Source organism: Schistocerca piceifrons, chromosome X (assembly GCF_021461385.2).
Source record: "Schistocerca piceifrons isolate TAMUIC-IGC-003096 chromosome X, iqSchPice1.1, whole genome shotgun sequence".
NCBI lineage: Eukaryota > Metazoa > Arthropoda > Insecta > Orthoptera > Acrididae > Schistocerca > Schistocerca piceifrons.
In genome coordinates this window covers 576,039,619-576,055,425 of record NC_060149.1, presented here as the reverse complement: position 1 = coordinate 576,055,425, position 15,807 = coordinate 576,039,619, and the positions used below count along the sequence as shown (strand labels likewise).

Sequence of the window (15,807 nt, the reverse complement as noted above, 5' to 3'; positions counted from 1 at the left end):
CCACCTTCTTCCTTCCTTCTCTGTCAATAATTTGTAATTTTATGGCCGTTATAGTTCCCTCTTAGTGTGATGTTTTGTTGGTTTTAGTTATTCCAAAGTGTGAGGGACTGATGACCGCGTAGTTTGGTCCCTTCTCCAATCCAACTAACCAATGTGTAGTCCAAATAAAATTTTTTACTCGCAAAAGACTGCCGAACTCCCATATTACTTGTAAAATTGTGACTACACAGGAGAGTGTTTGAAGAAAAAAAAAGAAAAAGAAATAAAAAAACAACATGAGTAATTAAGTGATATTGCCTTCCTTTGTATACCAGTCTACATGTAATTTTACTCATGACAATGTGTTCAGAATTCTCCCATGTGTGGCTTTCAGTGTGTTTTGCCTCTTTTTTTGTGCACAGAAAACTTTAAGTTTACTTATTATCTCTCTCTCTCTCTCTCTCTCTCTCTCTCTCACACACACACACACACACACACACACACACACACACACACACACACACACACACACACACACACACACACACACACACACACACACACACAAAAATTGGTAAAATGTAGTTCTTAAATGTTATGTTCTGTACTTCATTTCAGAAGGCATTATTCTTTTCTCCAGATATCCATGGTGTGGATTGGTCATCGTATGAACCAAACTGTATTGCAAGCATCTTGAAAAAGTTTCTTAGAGAACTTCCAGATCCTATTATACCTGTCCAGTGGTATGACAGATTTCTGGAAGCGTCCCGTAAGTACTTTATCTAAAATCTGATGTCCAGTTGAGCAACATGTTCATTATCAGATGTGCAGAAGCATGTTTATTATACATTAATTCATTCCAAATAGGAATACTCAATGTGACTGTGTTACTGTTGAACGTCAGCATGGTTACATAAGTATATCTGGTCTTGGTTCCACATTGGTGGAGCAAAAATTATGCAAGTGCATATTTGCTATAACTATGCAGGCTACATTCAGATCAGAATCCTATTAATTGCTGTAATCAGATTTCACACAAGTTAAAATCCTGACATTTCTGTTTCAGCTAATTTTATGAAACACAAAAAGTAGGAAATGTTGTACTCTGGCCATCTAACTTTTTTGTTAGCTTCTTAGCAGATAATCATTTATGTGTTTTTGTAAGTGTTTGTCATGTTCACTGTAAATTTCTGCTTTTGTATCAACCCGACATTTGCAGAAGCCTTTAGTCATTATGGCTAAAATGATGATAATACATTTGTTTAAATGATGTATCAAACCTGTTGTAAAACACATTCTGTAACATTGACTAAATTGTGCGTTTGACCAAATTTGAGGGGAAAATTGTGATGAGCATAACTTTCCAATTTAAAATTAGTTTAACAAATCACTTATTAGATTTTTGATTTGTATAATAATGTTTGTGTTATTAGAAATAATAGTAAATAATAGAGGATGTAAGTATCACGGTTTTAAATTAAGACCCAATTTTCATGTAGTAAAATCTTGGGAACTTCCCAGTTTTTCTCTCTTCACCAATGACATAATAGATTAAGTGGACATCATTTGTGTAAATATCTCAGTTTGATCTTAAAAGTGTGCTGCACCTAACATAATTTATTATGCATAACATTAAGAATGAGTTTTGTAGATATAATGACATGAAAGTATACATTGTGATTTAAACAAATTGTCACATGTGATCTGAGGCTTTCCTAGCATATACACTGCTTTCTGGGTTCTTGGGTGTGTCGTATTCCTACAGGAAGTAGTATTTGTCAAAACTAGGAGTACAGCTCCTATGTTTAAACGTCCAGAAACCCAATACCTGTTGAGATATGGGCCAATCTGTCACTTCATTCCTATGTGTCTGTTACATACACTATAAGCAGTGCTGCATGTGGTTACCACACATTGTCACACACCCTTCAGTCCTTCTTCACGCTGAATTGTGCAGTCTTTCAAATACACGTGGCTCCTTTTGAATAGTCAGATGCATTGATCACACATTGTCAGGGGACTGGACACACACCAGTGCCTTTAAATTTCCACATAGCCAGAAATCCAATGGATTCAGGTCTGGTGAATGGGGAGGCCACATTACTGTATCATCTTAACAAGCATCGCACATGAAATGTGACAGTGAGGTCCTGTCACATGATCTGTGGAAAATTAGTAAACCACATTGGTTGTCTTTATTTAAGGGTAATGGTAATCAATAGCACTGGTAATTCATTGTGCAAAAAATCAGTGATACGCAGCACCTGTTAATCTGTTAGGTAAAATAGGTGGCCCTTTGAGCTGTCACTGACAATTCCTGCCCATACAATGATTCTGAAGTGATCCTGATCCCTCACCTCCAGGATTTGATCTGCTCACATGTGCTTATTATGGTAATTTACAATGCCATCTCATGTGAATCCTGCCTCATCTGTAAATAAAATACGAGTAACGGATCTTCAATGGACTACACCTCAATAGGTATTGGTTTCTAGGCATATCATTAAAGAAACTTTTCTTCTAGTTTGGACCAGTACTACCTCGCACAGAAATAGACACCTTTTTTATGCCCTGGGATTGATTTGGAGCTCTCCTGTAGAATTGTGTATTATAAATGCAATAACTGTTTGATGTGCATTCAGATTTATAGTATTTTAGCAAATTATTTGGATTCAGAAAATCATTTGTCTTGTGAAGAAGGCCCAAATCTTGTACTGGAGATGATAGCAGGAAAAGAATGTTGTTGCAGATCTGTGTTTACTAAACTGTAAGAACAAGTACGAAATTCTTGGTGAATAAAGAATTTTTTGTAATGTGTTTTATTTTAACTGTCTGCTTACAGGAATCAGGAGTGATGAACAGTGTGCTGCAACTCTTTGTCACCTTGCAGCTGAACTACCAGAACATCACAAGGCAACTTTAAATTTCCTGATGGCACATTTCTGCAGACTCTGTCAAATGCAGCATGCAAGAGGATTCAGGGAGCCACCTACAGTGTTAATTCAGGTCTTGTGTCATATCTTCCTGCGTCCGCCGTGGGAAAGGATAATGTAATTAAAAAATTGCAGTTATACAATTATTTGGCCTAGAGAAAAGGTTTTGTGTGTGTATATGTATTGTGTTAATTTTGATTGCATTATTTACTCTTGTTATTTCAGACAAGTTGTTTACAACACAGAGTCTCATATACGTATTATGGAACTGTTACTGCTAAACGGGAAATGGGGGGAGAAACTGCCAGAATTTGCATCTGCACCAACACTCCCTCCAAGGAAGGTTTCAAGACCCCATCTTCCGGCTGTGGAACTGGAGACAGAGAAGGAGAAAACTGTCTCAGATTCTCCTCCAAGCCTCCAAGAAGCGGAATGGTACTGGGGTGATATTACAAGGTATGCAAGTGGTTGTTGCATGATAAAACTGGAGTTCATTTTGAATGTGTGCTACACTCTAGTGTAGATATTGTACAACTGTGCAGTTAACTCTTACATTAATATGTCAAAAATTATTTATTTCTTCAAAAGTTTTCATCTTATTACTTTTATTTTATTTTTGGCCTACATTTTCCTTACTTTCTTCAGGGAGGAGGTGAATGAAATACTCAAGGATACACCCGATGGGACATTTCTTGTACGAAATGCATCCAGCAAAGGTGGTGAATACACTCTGACATTGCGGAAGGACGGTACGAGCAAGTTGATTAAAATCAGCCATCGAAATGGAAAATATGGTTTCTCAGAGCCTTTCAAATTTTCCTCTGTTGTGGAACTGGTTAATTTTTATCGGAATGTTTCTCTTGCTCAATATAATGCCACACTAGACATTAAGTTGCAGTATCCTGCCTCCAAATTCCAGCAGGTATTTGTTTCATGCTTTACTGATAAAGAAAAAAAAACATTGGCCTTTTGTCTGTTATTTTTTAGTGAAAAATAATTTGCTGATTGAAGGTTGCACTATGTTACAGGAAGACGAAATATCAAGTACAACTGATGTTCAGAAGGTGGCTCAGAAACTGAGGGAAATATACAGGGAATATTCTGTGACAACGAAAACATATGAAGTTCTTTCAGATGACTTCATTCGAACCAATCAGGAAATACAGTTAAAAGTACAAGCTCAGGAAGCATTTGCGGAAGCTATATCGATGTTTGAAGAACAGATTAAACTGCAAGAAAGATTCCAAAAAGAAGCGCAACCTCATGAAATTAAGTCTCTTCTTGCAAATTCCGAAATTTTAAAACAGAGATTAAAGTCACTCATAGAGAGTAAGAAACAACTAGATGACAATATGAAGCAACAAGTTGCTTATAGTCGCAGCTTGGATAGGGAGATGAATTCTCTGAAAGCTGAAATAATTCAGCTTCGTAGGCAGGAACAACGTCACTTGAAGTAAGTGAAATGAAGACCTGACTGCATATTGAGAAGATGTGAATGTGAAATAATTACTAAAGTGTGTAATTTGTGTTTTCTCAGGTGGCTAAATGCCCATGGAGTTAAGCCCCACCAGATAAAAAATATATTATCAGATGAAGCTGGAACATCGTCAGGACTAGGGCAGATCGAGATAGATGGTGATCTTGAGTCTCTGCCTCATCAAGATGAGAGTACCTGGCTTTTGCGTGACTGTTCACGTGATGATGCAGAGCAGCTGTTGAAAGGGCGGCCAGATGGAACGTTCCTTGTTCGGCCGAGCCGCACAGGGCAGTATGCCCTTTCCATAACGTAAGTCAGTTTTATTTGCCCATAAATGTAGCTTAAATTTATCTTTTATGTCATAACTGCCACTGAAGATAATCTGTCATTTTGCAGGTGCAAAGGCACAACAAATCACTGCATAATTTATAAGACTGAGCGTGGATACGGATTTGCTGAACCGTACAACATTTACGAATCACTGAAACTATTGGTGCTCCATTATGCTCAGAACTCTTTAGAGGAGCACAATGATGCTCTGAAGACAACATTAGCCTACCCTGTGTTTGCCTCTGGACCCACTCAACCAAACCAGACGGCTTCGGAAAACAGCAGCTCGAGTTCTGGTTATGTATATTCACAGCCACGATGAGAATTCAGACTGTTCCATGACACTGCTGACTGTGATATGAACTATGTGCCAGAAAATATGTCAATGTACAAAAAGGAAAAAAGCCGTACATGCATCGGCAAATATAAATATGAAGAATTGTTGTTTTGTGTTACCAAAATAGGTGTGTGTGGAAGTGACTGACTGAAGAAGCATGATGTGTGTACTTGGTACTTTTAAAATGTCAGTTTCCAGAAGACAAAACAGGAAACATTGCTTTCAGTAATTACATGTGCTGTGTTTCTTGTGACTCCATTCTTTACCTTTGAGACTGATAAATGGACATTCCTGTGTACAGATTTTACTCTAGGATTGTACCGGACATTTATAGCCATACTTTGTGATGTTTTTGTACAAGATTAGTATTTTAAATATTTATTTACTATCGATTTGGGGTCTATTGAAGTAAGTGTATTTTGGCAGTGATCTTGTGAATGATAACCAAAGAAATGTGTGTGTGCTATTGAAAATATTGGCAAGGACGTGCAGATTCTGTATGTAAGAGTTGGCAAAATTTGATGAAATATCTTTAGGCTTTGTCTCATATTTAAACACATTTCTGTATATCATGCTACCTTAACAGAAAAGAAATGTGTTTTATAGTTATTCTGTAAGAGTTTGTGTGTTGTGACTATTAACAGGAAACTGAAGAATGAAGAGAGTCAAATTCTGTATTTCCAGTTATGCGAAGTATGAAATTGGCTATGTGCTTTAAAGCTTTTATGAATGCTTTAAAGCTGTGCTCCATAAATCTGCCAGACCTCATTAAGATGTAATTTAAATTTGTGATGTCTTAGAACCAGAGCTTACTGTAATATATTCATCATCCATAACTCTCACTCTTATCACTGGTCATACTGAAACAAACATCACAATTGCTTTGTAAATGAAACTTGGTCAATAGAGTGAAATATTTTGTTCTATCATTTAAGAGTTTAGAGTGATTGGTGTCCACATTTTCTGCAACCTGAATTGATCCTGCTCTATGTAAGTACAGGCCACTGCAATATAAGCATTTTTTCCAATTTTTGGCTGAGAGAGAAGAGATTATTATAAACTAATTGGTTCTAGCCAACATAGCCAGAGAAAACCAAATAATGCTTTAAAACCATATGCTAATGTGATGCACAGTATAAATTTATACAGGGCTGATAGGTGAGCCAAAACTTTGGGATGATTCTATAATGCCCATAAACGACCTATAAAACCATGAAGATACTACATTAAGGATGGTGAATAAACTAGATTTCAGTTTGTTTTAGTATGAATGTGCAGAAATATCATTTGGTAAATCATAATTTGGTTGTTGCCAGATTGTACATTAAAGAACTTTGGTGCTTTTTTTTTAAATGAAACCATAAAAAATATCAGATGTTTCCAAATTATTAAAATCTTAATGTCAATATATGGTATTGTCCACTAAGTGTGAGATATTTGTTAGTTTGTCTTCCTGTTGCACCCATTCACAATACTCACAATAATTATTGTAATTCTAATAATCTGATGAATTGTAAATGATTTATGTATACCTAAATTTGCATTCTTGCTGCACATCATCCACAGTTGGTCTCCATTCCAGTTCAGGATCTTTTAATTCTTCCATAAATTATAGTGGAATAGTTCGTCTAATCATTAATGCTTTATATTATACAATATTTTTCTTACATTTCTTATATTTCCCATTCTGTTGGTGGTGCAAACAATTCAAGTTTTGCTGTTTTTGATGTCTCAACCAGATCACTAACTGTTCAGGCATTAGAATACCCACTACAGGAATGTTACTATGTTTCACAGTTCAATTAAACTAGCTGTGAAGAAATAACAACTGATGCTTGTTTTCTTTTATTTCTTCTACATATTACATGTACTAAATATTACTGATATTTCACATTGCCTGAAAACACCTCCCCCCCCCCACCAACCCCAGCTGTGCCTCTTTAGTACATAACAGAGAAAATAAAGTATAATAATAAATTGTACTGTTATGTTGTCTGGCTGTCATATATGCTGTCACTCTACACTTATATTCAATCTAATGCCAGTCTGCAGAAACTGAGTTATATCCTACAAATTATACACTGACAGAGAACAGTAGGGGAAAAACGGGACAAATTTTGGTACAATGTTGATTTCAGTTTGATACTGAGCAAAGTATGTTTTAGAGATAAAGTTTTGTGTGTTGGTATTTGTGTACTGTTACAATATTATCTTGTGATGACACTGACACCATTTACAATCGGCACATGAAGTATTTTCAAATTCAGTTGTCTCTCATAGCTGCAGTGTAAGAAAAATCTTAAAAGAAGCACAGGTGTCGATTGTAGTGTTCTTTATTATTTACACTAAAGGAATTTCTAGATAAAATAATGCAACCTATTGAAGAATGCACATATTTTTATCAATGAATCACCAGTATTCAAAGTTTCTAACCTTTAAATGAGCTCTCGGTAACTGTTGACTTCAGTCATTGCCATTTAATGCCATTTTACATTGTTTGTGCGAGACGTTGTCATTTGATTGCCAGTCAGGTTGTCTCGTATGTAAGGGATAATCATATCTTCTGTATAAGTTTTATTGTGTCTCATTCCTTTCTCAGATAGTTTGTGGGGAAAATATATGTATGGTACAGTGCATAACATACCATAAGTTCCTCAGTTTTTAATTTTACCATTATCATACAGGCAAGCATGAGGTACTCCTGCATTGTTCAGATTGATGAATGGTTTTATTGTGTCAACACTTCATTATGAACAATTATGTTGTTTGTCACAAATTATTAAGGCCACCGACATCAAGTTGCTTATTGGTTTCTACTGGTTGTAATTCATGTTTAATGAACTTTGCTATACAGGATTTTTTTAAAACTTCCTTTTGATTACTATATTACAATACTGAATTATATAACAAAACTTATGACAGAACATTGCAGTGGATGGGGTTTGAAGTTATTTGTATAGACTGGTCCAATACTCCAATTTATTCTCAACACCCTGAATATTTCTCCAAAACTTGTTGAACCGAACTATTATGGCAACATTTTGTTATCTTGTTACAGTGGGATTTATGATGTTTAACACTTATCATTTGCCTGTCTGTTGTCAGTAATGACAATCTCAGCCACCCATACTGAGCAATAAGAAATTATCTTTTATTTGAAGTAGATTGACTGTTGTCCTAGTAATGCATTCTCTCTTTCACAGTTGCATAAACTTTAAACTAATACTCCTACACCCACCAGGTGTGCTCGAGTAGTGGAGTTGAATTGAGAATGATATCTGTCAAAACACACACTAAAATGTTTCTTATGAAAGTGCATCACTTATTCTCATGTAAAAGGTTCTTCAATAATTTTGTGTGGTGTTACCATTTTCAGGAATGGGCAGTTACATTGACAGACAGTATAATATTGACTCTAAATTGTGAGGGTATCTATGCACATATCGTATACATGTGTGGTTTTGTGCATTTAATAAACATTTCCCTGTACTCTAAAACCATCTTGTTACTATAACTGGAAGGACTAACTTTAAACATGAAATGTCTGGTGCAATTTGGTACACTGTAGGAGACAATGTTTACTGTATTCATCACAACATCAGAGTCTAAATAAAATTGTGGGAAATGTAAGAATATAAATCAGGTGCTTTCTTAAATTTTAGCACATACAATACAGTTAAAATTATGTACTCTTTGGAAAACACTATGACTGGTCATTGAAGACCAATATGGCAAAAAGAATGACAGTGAGGTGTGGATTGGTGGTGGTGGTGGTGGTGGTGGTGGTGGTGGTGGTGGTGGTGCGGGGGGGGGGGGGGTGCTGACAGTTTTAGATATCACAGTCTTCATTCAAATTTTTGTGCACAATATTCATTGTAAACCTATGGTGACATTGGTAAAAGATGCCAAGCACTGAGAGCAGACTAGAGGTAAATATAGGAAGCACAAATGAAATGTAAGAAGCACAGAACAGAAAACAAAAACAAAAAAAAAAAAAAACCAGACATCGAAGTTAAAAATAGAAAACCAAATGATGTTTGATTTTGTGTGGACAATGAGCACCATAGTTGTTGAAGATGTGAAACGATGAAAGTAACTGCACTTGCCCCCACTTGGTCATAATGGGTAGTGGCGGTCATTGTGGGGATTGGAAAAAAAAGCACTCTTGTACTACCGATACTGTTGGGGTGTAACTGTGTGATCAGCTCACAAAATAATTTGGTAACCTTATCCAAATTGCCTAACTGGTCAGTGGACAGTACATCTTTCATACTTAGCATGCAGGACTAATTATGAGAAGAAAGTTACATAACACTTCTCCCTCCCATCTGAATATACCAATATTACAAAATCAATTTCATAATCATTGCTTGGTTCAATTGGTGTGTTCACTGACAGTCTCAACCTTGCCCATTTTAGATGTTCTGTAGTGTACAGAAATCATACCCACACGGGATAATGGGTGAAAATAAGATTCTGAGGTATTTAGGCAATTTCCATGTCTCGATCTGTAGACTGCTGTTAATTAATCTTTTGTATTAATTGTACCAAGTGAAAATATTTTATAATCTGTTTCGTGAATATCAGACAGTGGAGCAAATTGAAATCAAAGTAAAAATGTATTTTCAGAGCATCTTGCTGTATGTAGGAAACGTTAATTTTATTTTTGTGCTGTGGCAGCCATGTGTTGGTCATTCAGCTGCAGACTTACAATGGTGTAACAGCTACAGTGTATAGCAAGCACTAGTTGTAATAGTACATGTTTTAATTGGATGTCCACACAATATGCAAAATGTGTGAACAACAATATTTTGTGCTGTGCAGATCTTGCCCATCCTGTATGCATATCACACTACCATCTGTTGACAACTGTATGAAAATTCTGATGACAAAAGGCAAATGCAGCAACTAGCTGATGATTTCATATGGATGAAATCACATTATACTGCATAAAATTGCAGCATGAATTAAAAAAGTTACAAAAAAAATCAGTATAGTATATTTTTATCTGACCTAGTAGTCTGCACACTCTAATATACAATTAAAAACCCGCACTTAGTTCTTGTTGCACATTCTGTATGAGTAAGTAAAACACAAATTTTCTAAGTGCTCAAGCCAGTGGTGGCATTCAATTGGCTAGCTTTAAAAAATACAAGTATTATTAATAGAAAGTTTTTAGAAGACGTAATAAGAAACATACAATAACATTGGCCTGCAGACTGAATCCTATCGCTTTTTTTTACAGAATGTATGAAATAGATTTATGATATAAATAAAAACTGACATGAAAGTAAAGTTTTTTCCTCAAAATATTTCTCAGTAATGATATGTATGTGGGCAGTCAACTGTTTGACATTTCTGAAATGGCGTAACCCCTTCCATCCCTCCCTCCTCCCCCAACCAAATATTTAAGGGAGGAGTTGGTGAGCAATACCTGCGGTATTGCTGTGTGAATATTGTTAAAGTCTGTGTGTTTTCTATTAATTGCTCTGGTGTGATACTGAGTTCGTTCTACGAAATGGTGGATATATTGTTACTGATTTGACAATGCAGACTCGTACTATCATAAAAATACTCATTAGTTTTCAAACAGAATACTACTGTGTCAGCTTAGGCTTCATTCTTATATCTTGAAGTGTGTTTTAATTTGTAGCTCTTCAATCTTTTTAATTTTATTGTTCTGAAGTAGTTGTGTATTGTGATTCCTCAAACTTTATAGTATATTTAGCATGGTAATCTGTTTCATATATGGATGGTGGCACAAGCTATCAAAGACTAACACACCATCAGTAGGTAAATAATGGAAAAAATTGTCTAATGGTGTTTTAGGAAGTAATAGTGAAGCCCAGATAAATTGATTGGAACTAATATGACAAAATTATGAACTGTTGTTATGTAACTGTTAATGGAAATGGGGGAGTTTGACAACCTGTGTGGAAAATGATGGATATCTTCATTAATGTGTGCAAGATAATGTTTTTTATCCTATAATGAGGTGTGAAGGCCTTTTTAATAATGATACATGAAACAGGTCAGAAAATGTCAGATGCTATAATGCAGCTGCCTCATAATACGAGCAGCAATCCGTGTCACTGAAGATGGCTGAAATCGCAGAATTTAGAAACTTTGTTACTGTGGTCAAATGGATCTCCATCCTATAGCTGGGCGGGAAATGTTCCTCATAATTACCTACATACCAGGTTTTAATCAGTTAAATTATCCATTTAATTACTTTTTTAACTGCAGAAATATATGCTACTTATACGTTAATGTACAATATCACTCAAATTTCACTTTTCAAAATTTGCTCTTAACCTTGTGGTGTCATCTACACTCTTTCCTATAAACTAAAGTTAAAATGTGTTTAATTTCTGCTGTTCTATTTCAGTTTATTTTGTTTGCAATCAGTTTTTAAAGAAAAGCTTCTCACTTTTTGTGGACAGAAACTTAAATCATGTTCTTGTAATGCACAATGACAGTCATGTAACATTCATTACCTTCTACTGAGCTAATCGTATGTGGGATTATCATCTTAGTAAATATACAGGGTTAAAATATTTTTATAGCTTTCTTCTAAGAGATTGATGTTAACTGTCTGCTTAATACAACAGCAAGACTATGTAGCAAATGTAAAAAGAGATGTTGTCAGTTAAGACTTGTAATGTCACAACTATAACAGGATGAAATGATGAGACTGCAAGTGTCCCTTTCCTTTGGCTGCACCACCTCCATCTATTTTTGTACCCCATATGCTGTTGCTTACTGTGTAGGAGGACAATTAGTTTTATTACAATACAACTAGCATTCCATTAGCTGATGAATTTTAAGTGGAAGAGACACTGTACCATCATTTCAGTGAATTTCACAGTTTTTGTTTTTAGCAGATGTACAGTGGCACTGGCATTTCCAACCAACTGAAATGTAAGTGTATATGAGGATGGGGCACTATTGTGTTCCATGTAATAGTAACCAAGAAGGAAAGTATTTGAAAACATGAGGTGGTGTCTATTTTGCTTGAACATACGAAATGTGCTATTGTCATTTGTGTAATACTCTGACAAGGAATGGATGATAATTGTGTTTGTATTTTGGATTTTTTTATGTAATGCAGCAAAACATGTTTTCTTAACAACCTGCTAAATCATTTACATTACCTATAAATTTTTGGAAGTATACAGTTTCTAATTAGCATTGTTTTCCAATGCTTTGATAGACGATGTAAGAAATATCACCCACAAGTGCTGCTCACATTAGTATATACTGAATGAGAATTGCTTTGTGGGTCTCAATGTGTAATTATAGTTCAAAATGAAACATCACATATTTTTTACTTCCCAAAAATTTTAAGAAATTTATTGAATATTGAACGCAAGCCCTTAGAACGCCATAAAATTTTTATATAGCAAGAATTATCTTACGAAGGGCATCATTTGATGTTCTGTTTTGAACCAGTGCCTGAGTTATTCATAGAATGTAAAAGTAAACTAGTTTAATCATGTAAAAGTTACTGGTGTTTATATGAGAGTACCAGTGACTGTTTAATCTTTGTGTAACGCAGATTTTGCACATGTGAGGCTATATAATCCTAGAGTCAATTTTCATAAATGTACTGACCATATGTGAAAAACATTTTTTCTTTTAATATTTCTACCTGTAAGAACTGTGTCAACACTAAGTATTTGGGAAGCATTTTTATACACATTGTAACAGACAGCAGTAGAATGTAAAACATAGAGTATACATTATAGCATTAACTTCGCAACATTTTGTACAAATATGAAAGTATATCAAAGGATGTAACACGAATGTATTTTTCATACATGTGCTCTTTTATTTCTTCACATTTCATTTCAAGAAAACCATTGACCAATGTGCAACAGTGGTAACACATTTCCTACACCACATGAAATATTGGCTTTCATGTATATATGTAAGTGAATATGAAGTAGATGATAAATGTAGTCTGGACATGGTGAATATGATAAATAAAATCTCTGTAGGTTCAAGAAATGTTGGACATCGAGACTGCCTAATACTTCAGATGAAATATAACTTAGTAATCCATGTCAAATATGATATTCGTAAGGTGTGTATCTGCATTTGGAAACATAAGACTTTGCGGAACCTCTGTGTATTTTGTGCTTCTGTTGTAGGGAACCACAGTATTTTATTTTATTTGGCATGCAGTCTTTTGAGAATATATGTATAAGCTTTTATGCTAGAAAAGAAAATGGCCAACAATGGAAAATGTGCCTTGTTCTGTCATGTTTAACAATGAAGTCTGTGGTGATTATTGTGTGTCCTTGCAGTTTACTCTGTGGTATGTCTTTACTCATTATAAAAGCTCCTAATTAATGTGCACCATACATCATTCACTAGTAGCACTAATGAACCTACCTTATCATAAAGAAAATTAATTTCCTGTTCTCTTTTTTAACTATCCCCCCCTTTCCTCACCATTGACGAAATAGGCTAGTAGCTTAATTTACAAGGGCCTGTTAAAGATATGATCCTGTCAGAGGATATCTGTCATGATCAATTGTTGAATATCTTTGGTTCACAACTGTCTTGTCCTTGCCTGACATCCCTTACAATTTTATATCGTACGCGAAAAATGTCTAAGTAATGTAGTCTAGTCACATTATTATTATTATTATTATTATTATTATTATTATTATTATTATTATTATTATTATTATTTTAAAAGTGTTATGCCACTGAATTTAATTCATTTACTTGGTTTCCAGTGTGTGTGGCTTGTTACATTTTTAAATGTATACAGTTGTTTTATGTTTTTCAATGGTCTCTGATGCAGCTGTTAAGCATTAAAACATAGGGGCTATTCTCATGCTCACAAATATGTCTGTCATTCCAAAGCACAGCTATTTTTAGAAATTTGTATATGTATGTATGTATTGATATGTAAAACGCAGACAAGCAACAGATCATAAATTACTCATTTACGCTGAGTTTTCAAATACAGCTGGAAAAATGGGCCTGTACTTCTCAATACTGTGCATCTTATTTGACAGTGAAGAAAATATTTTTATTTTTGTATAGTGAGAGAGGCGAGTGGGAGGGGGGGGGGGGGGGAGACGACAATAGAGAACCTGTTCTGTTCAACTTGAATCCTCGGCTGCATTAATGGGAATTTATGATATGTTTTCCCGTGTGTGTGTCATGAGACATATTTTATTATGTATATAACTATCTACATAATCTGCCAAGTTGTTAGTACTATTATAGGCAAATGGCATTATTAACATCAGAAAACTGATTTATGGTAAATGTCTTACATATGCTGTACTTATTAATTTCATCATTCACACAATGTGTTCAAAGAGAACATGTTACAATTCATTTTAATTGAGGCTTTTCATTTTCTTCTTTCTGTCCATTTTATCAAGTGAACCTCAAAATACAAGATCAATTGTGTCTTTCTAGAAATGTTTCTGAGAATAAAATGATGGAGAAATAGTACTGTGTTTAAACTTTCACCCTGTAAAGTTTTGAAAAGTGGGAGTATTTCAATCCTCTAGCCAGTAAATTCCATCCATGTGTCTAACCTACTCATAATACTTCAAATGATTGATTCCTGAACAAAATGTAATGATTTGCTTAAATACCTCTAGAACAAGACCCATACATCCTCACTTAATAGAACTTTCAGAAACTGCTATGCATAATATTTCATTACATTTAATACATATGTGAAAATATAAAATGAAATTTTATTGTGATATTTTATGAAACAGTCTTCAGTAAAGAGCCATGCACAAGTCTTGAGACCAACAGGCCATCTCCTTCCTCTTTCCTCTCTTATTATTGCACACTGTGCGCCATCTTTATGAGTTTATTCTTTTCAGTTCATGGAATAATCTCCATGAAGTATCTTTCTGTGAGATGTTCACATATTCTGTATTTGTCTTCTTATTTGTCTGTGAAACAATATATGCTATATATACCAAAACGATCATCATTCACAGTGATGAACAACTTTGTACAGAGTTACATATTCGTTTCCTTTTGCCTGTGGAATAAAGTTGAAGTTTCAGATCAATTGGACTTTTTTGCCCAAAAAGAAAATAAATAAATAAAATTCACTAATCAGTGTAGATTATCTTGCTTTCTTTAGAACCAATTGCAACACATTATTATGGAGCACTTACGTAAAGAGCACACGTGTTGTCCATCCATTTCAGCATTATTAATACTTAGTTTACACTTCTGTAATTACTGCCCATTTGTACAATATGAGCAATGTGAAGAGGGGCTTAAGACAGTCTTGAGTTCTTTTGATTGTGCCATTGGGAATAAATTGTGTTACTGTCTCTGTGAAACTGCCTGCGTAATTTACAAATTGCTGTAGATAGGAAATGATGCTTCTTAGTATTCCTTTCCCTAAAGTAAATGATTCATGAATCATTGGGGTGAAGGGAATGGAAACGAAACAGGTTGTAAAAACCCGGCTCCTCTGCTTCTCTAGAATGGTTGCCTTAACCGCCTTGATGATCCAGATATTCTTTCCGTCAACCCAAATCCCCAACTTCCCACTCACTGTACCACAAGGGCCCCCACCCATTAACCCCCTGCCCTCAGGTTTCTGATTGCCATAGGAGTTCAGACATTATTTTTGCATCCACATTGAAGCTATTTCATCAAACGGCCATTGTAGCCATAGAATTATAGATACAAATGGTTTCTGTTCTGTCAGACATGTCCAGTGGGAGTTGGAAAATTTTCACCAGACT

At 35.0% G+C, this 15,807-nt stretch overlaps 1 protein-coding gene across 1 annotated transcript in view; it reads left to right on the top strand.

Annotated features, from left to right (window-relative positions):
• The window catches only part of LOC124721106 (phosphatidylinositol 3-kinase regulatory subunit alpha), a 44,755-nt gene extending 38,669 nt beyond the window's left edge, over positions 1-6,086 (top strand). The window contains exons 4-10 of the mRNA XM_047245926.1: positions 620-748; positions 2,822-3,029; positions 3,138-3,368; positions 3,558-3,834; positions 3,941-4,365; positions 4,450-4,698; positions 4,786-6,086. Coding sequence (XP_047101882.1) covers positions 620-748; positions 2,822-3,029; positions 3,138-3,368; positions 3,558-3,834; positions 3,941-4,365; positions 4,450-4,698; positions 4,786-5,041 — 1,775 coding nt within the window. The 3' untranslated portion in view covers positions 5,042-6,086. The remainder of the gene's footprint in view (positions 1-619; positions 749-2,821; positions 3,030-3,137; positions 3,369-3,557; positions 3,835-3,940; positions 4,366-4,449; positions 4,699-4,785) is intronic.
• Positions 6,087-15,807: the final 9,721 nt, after the last annotated feature.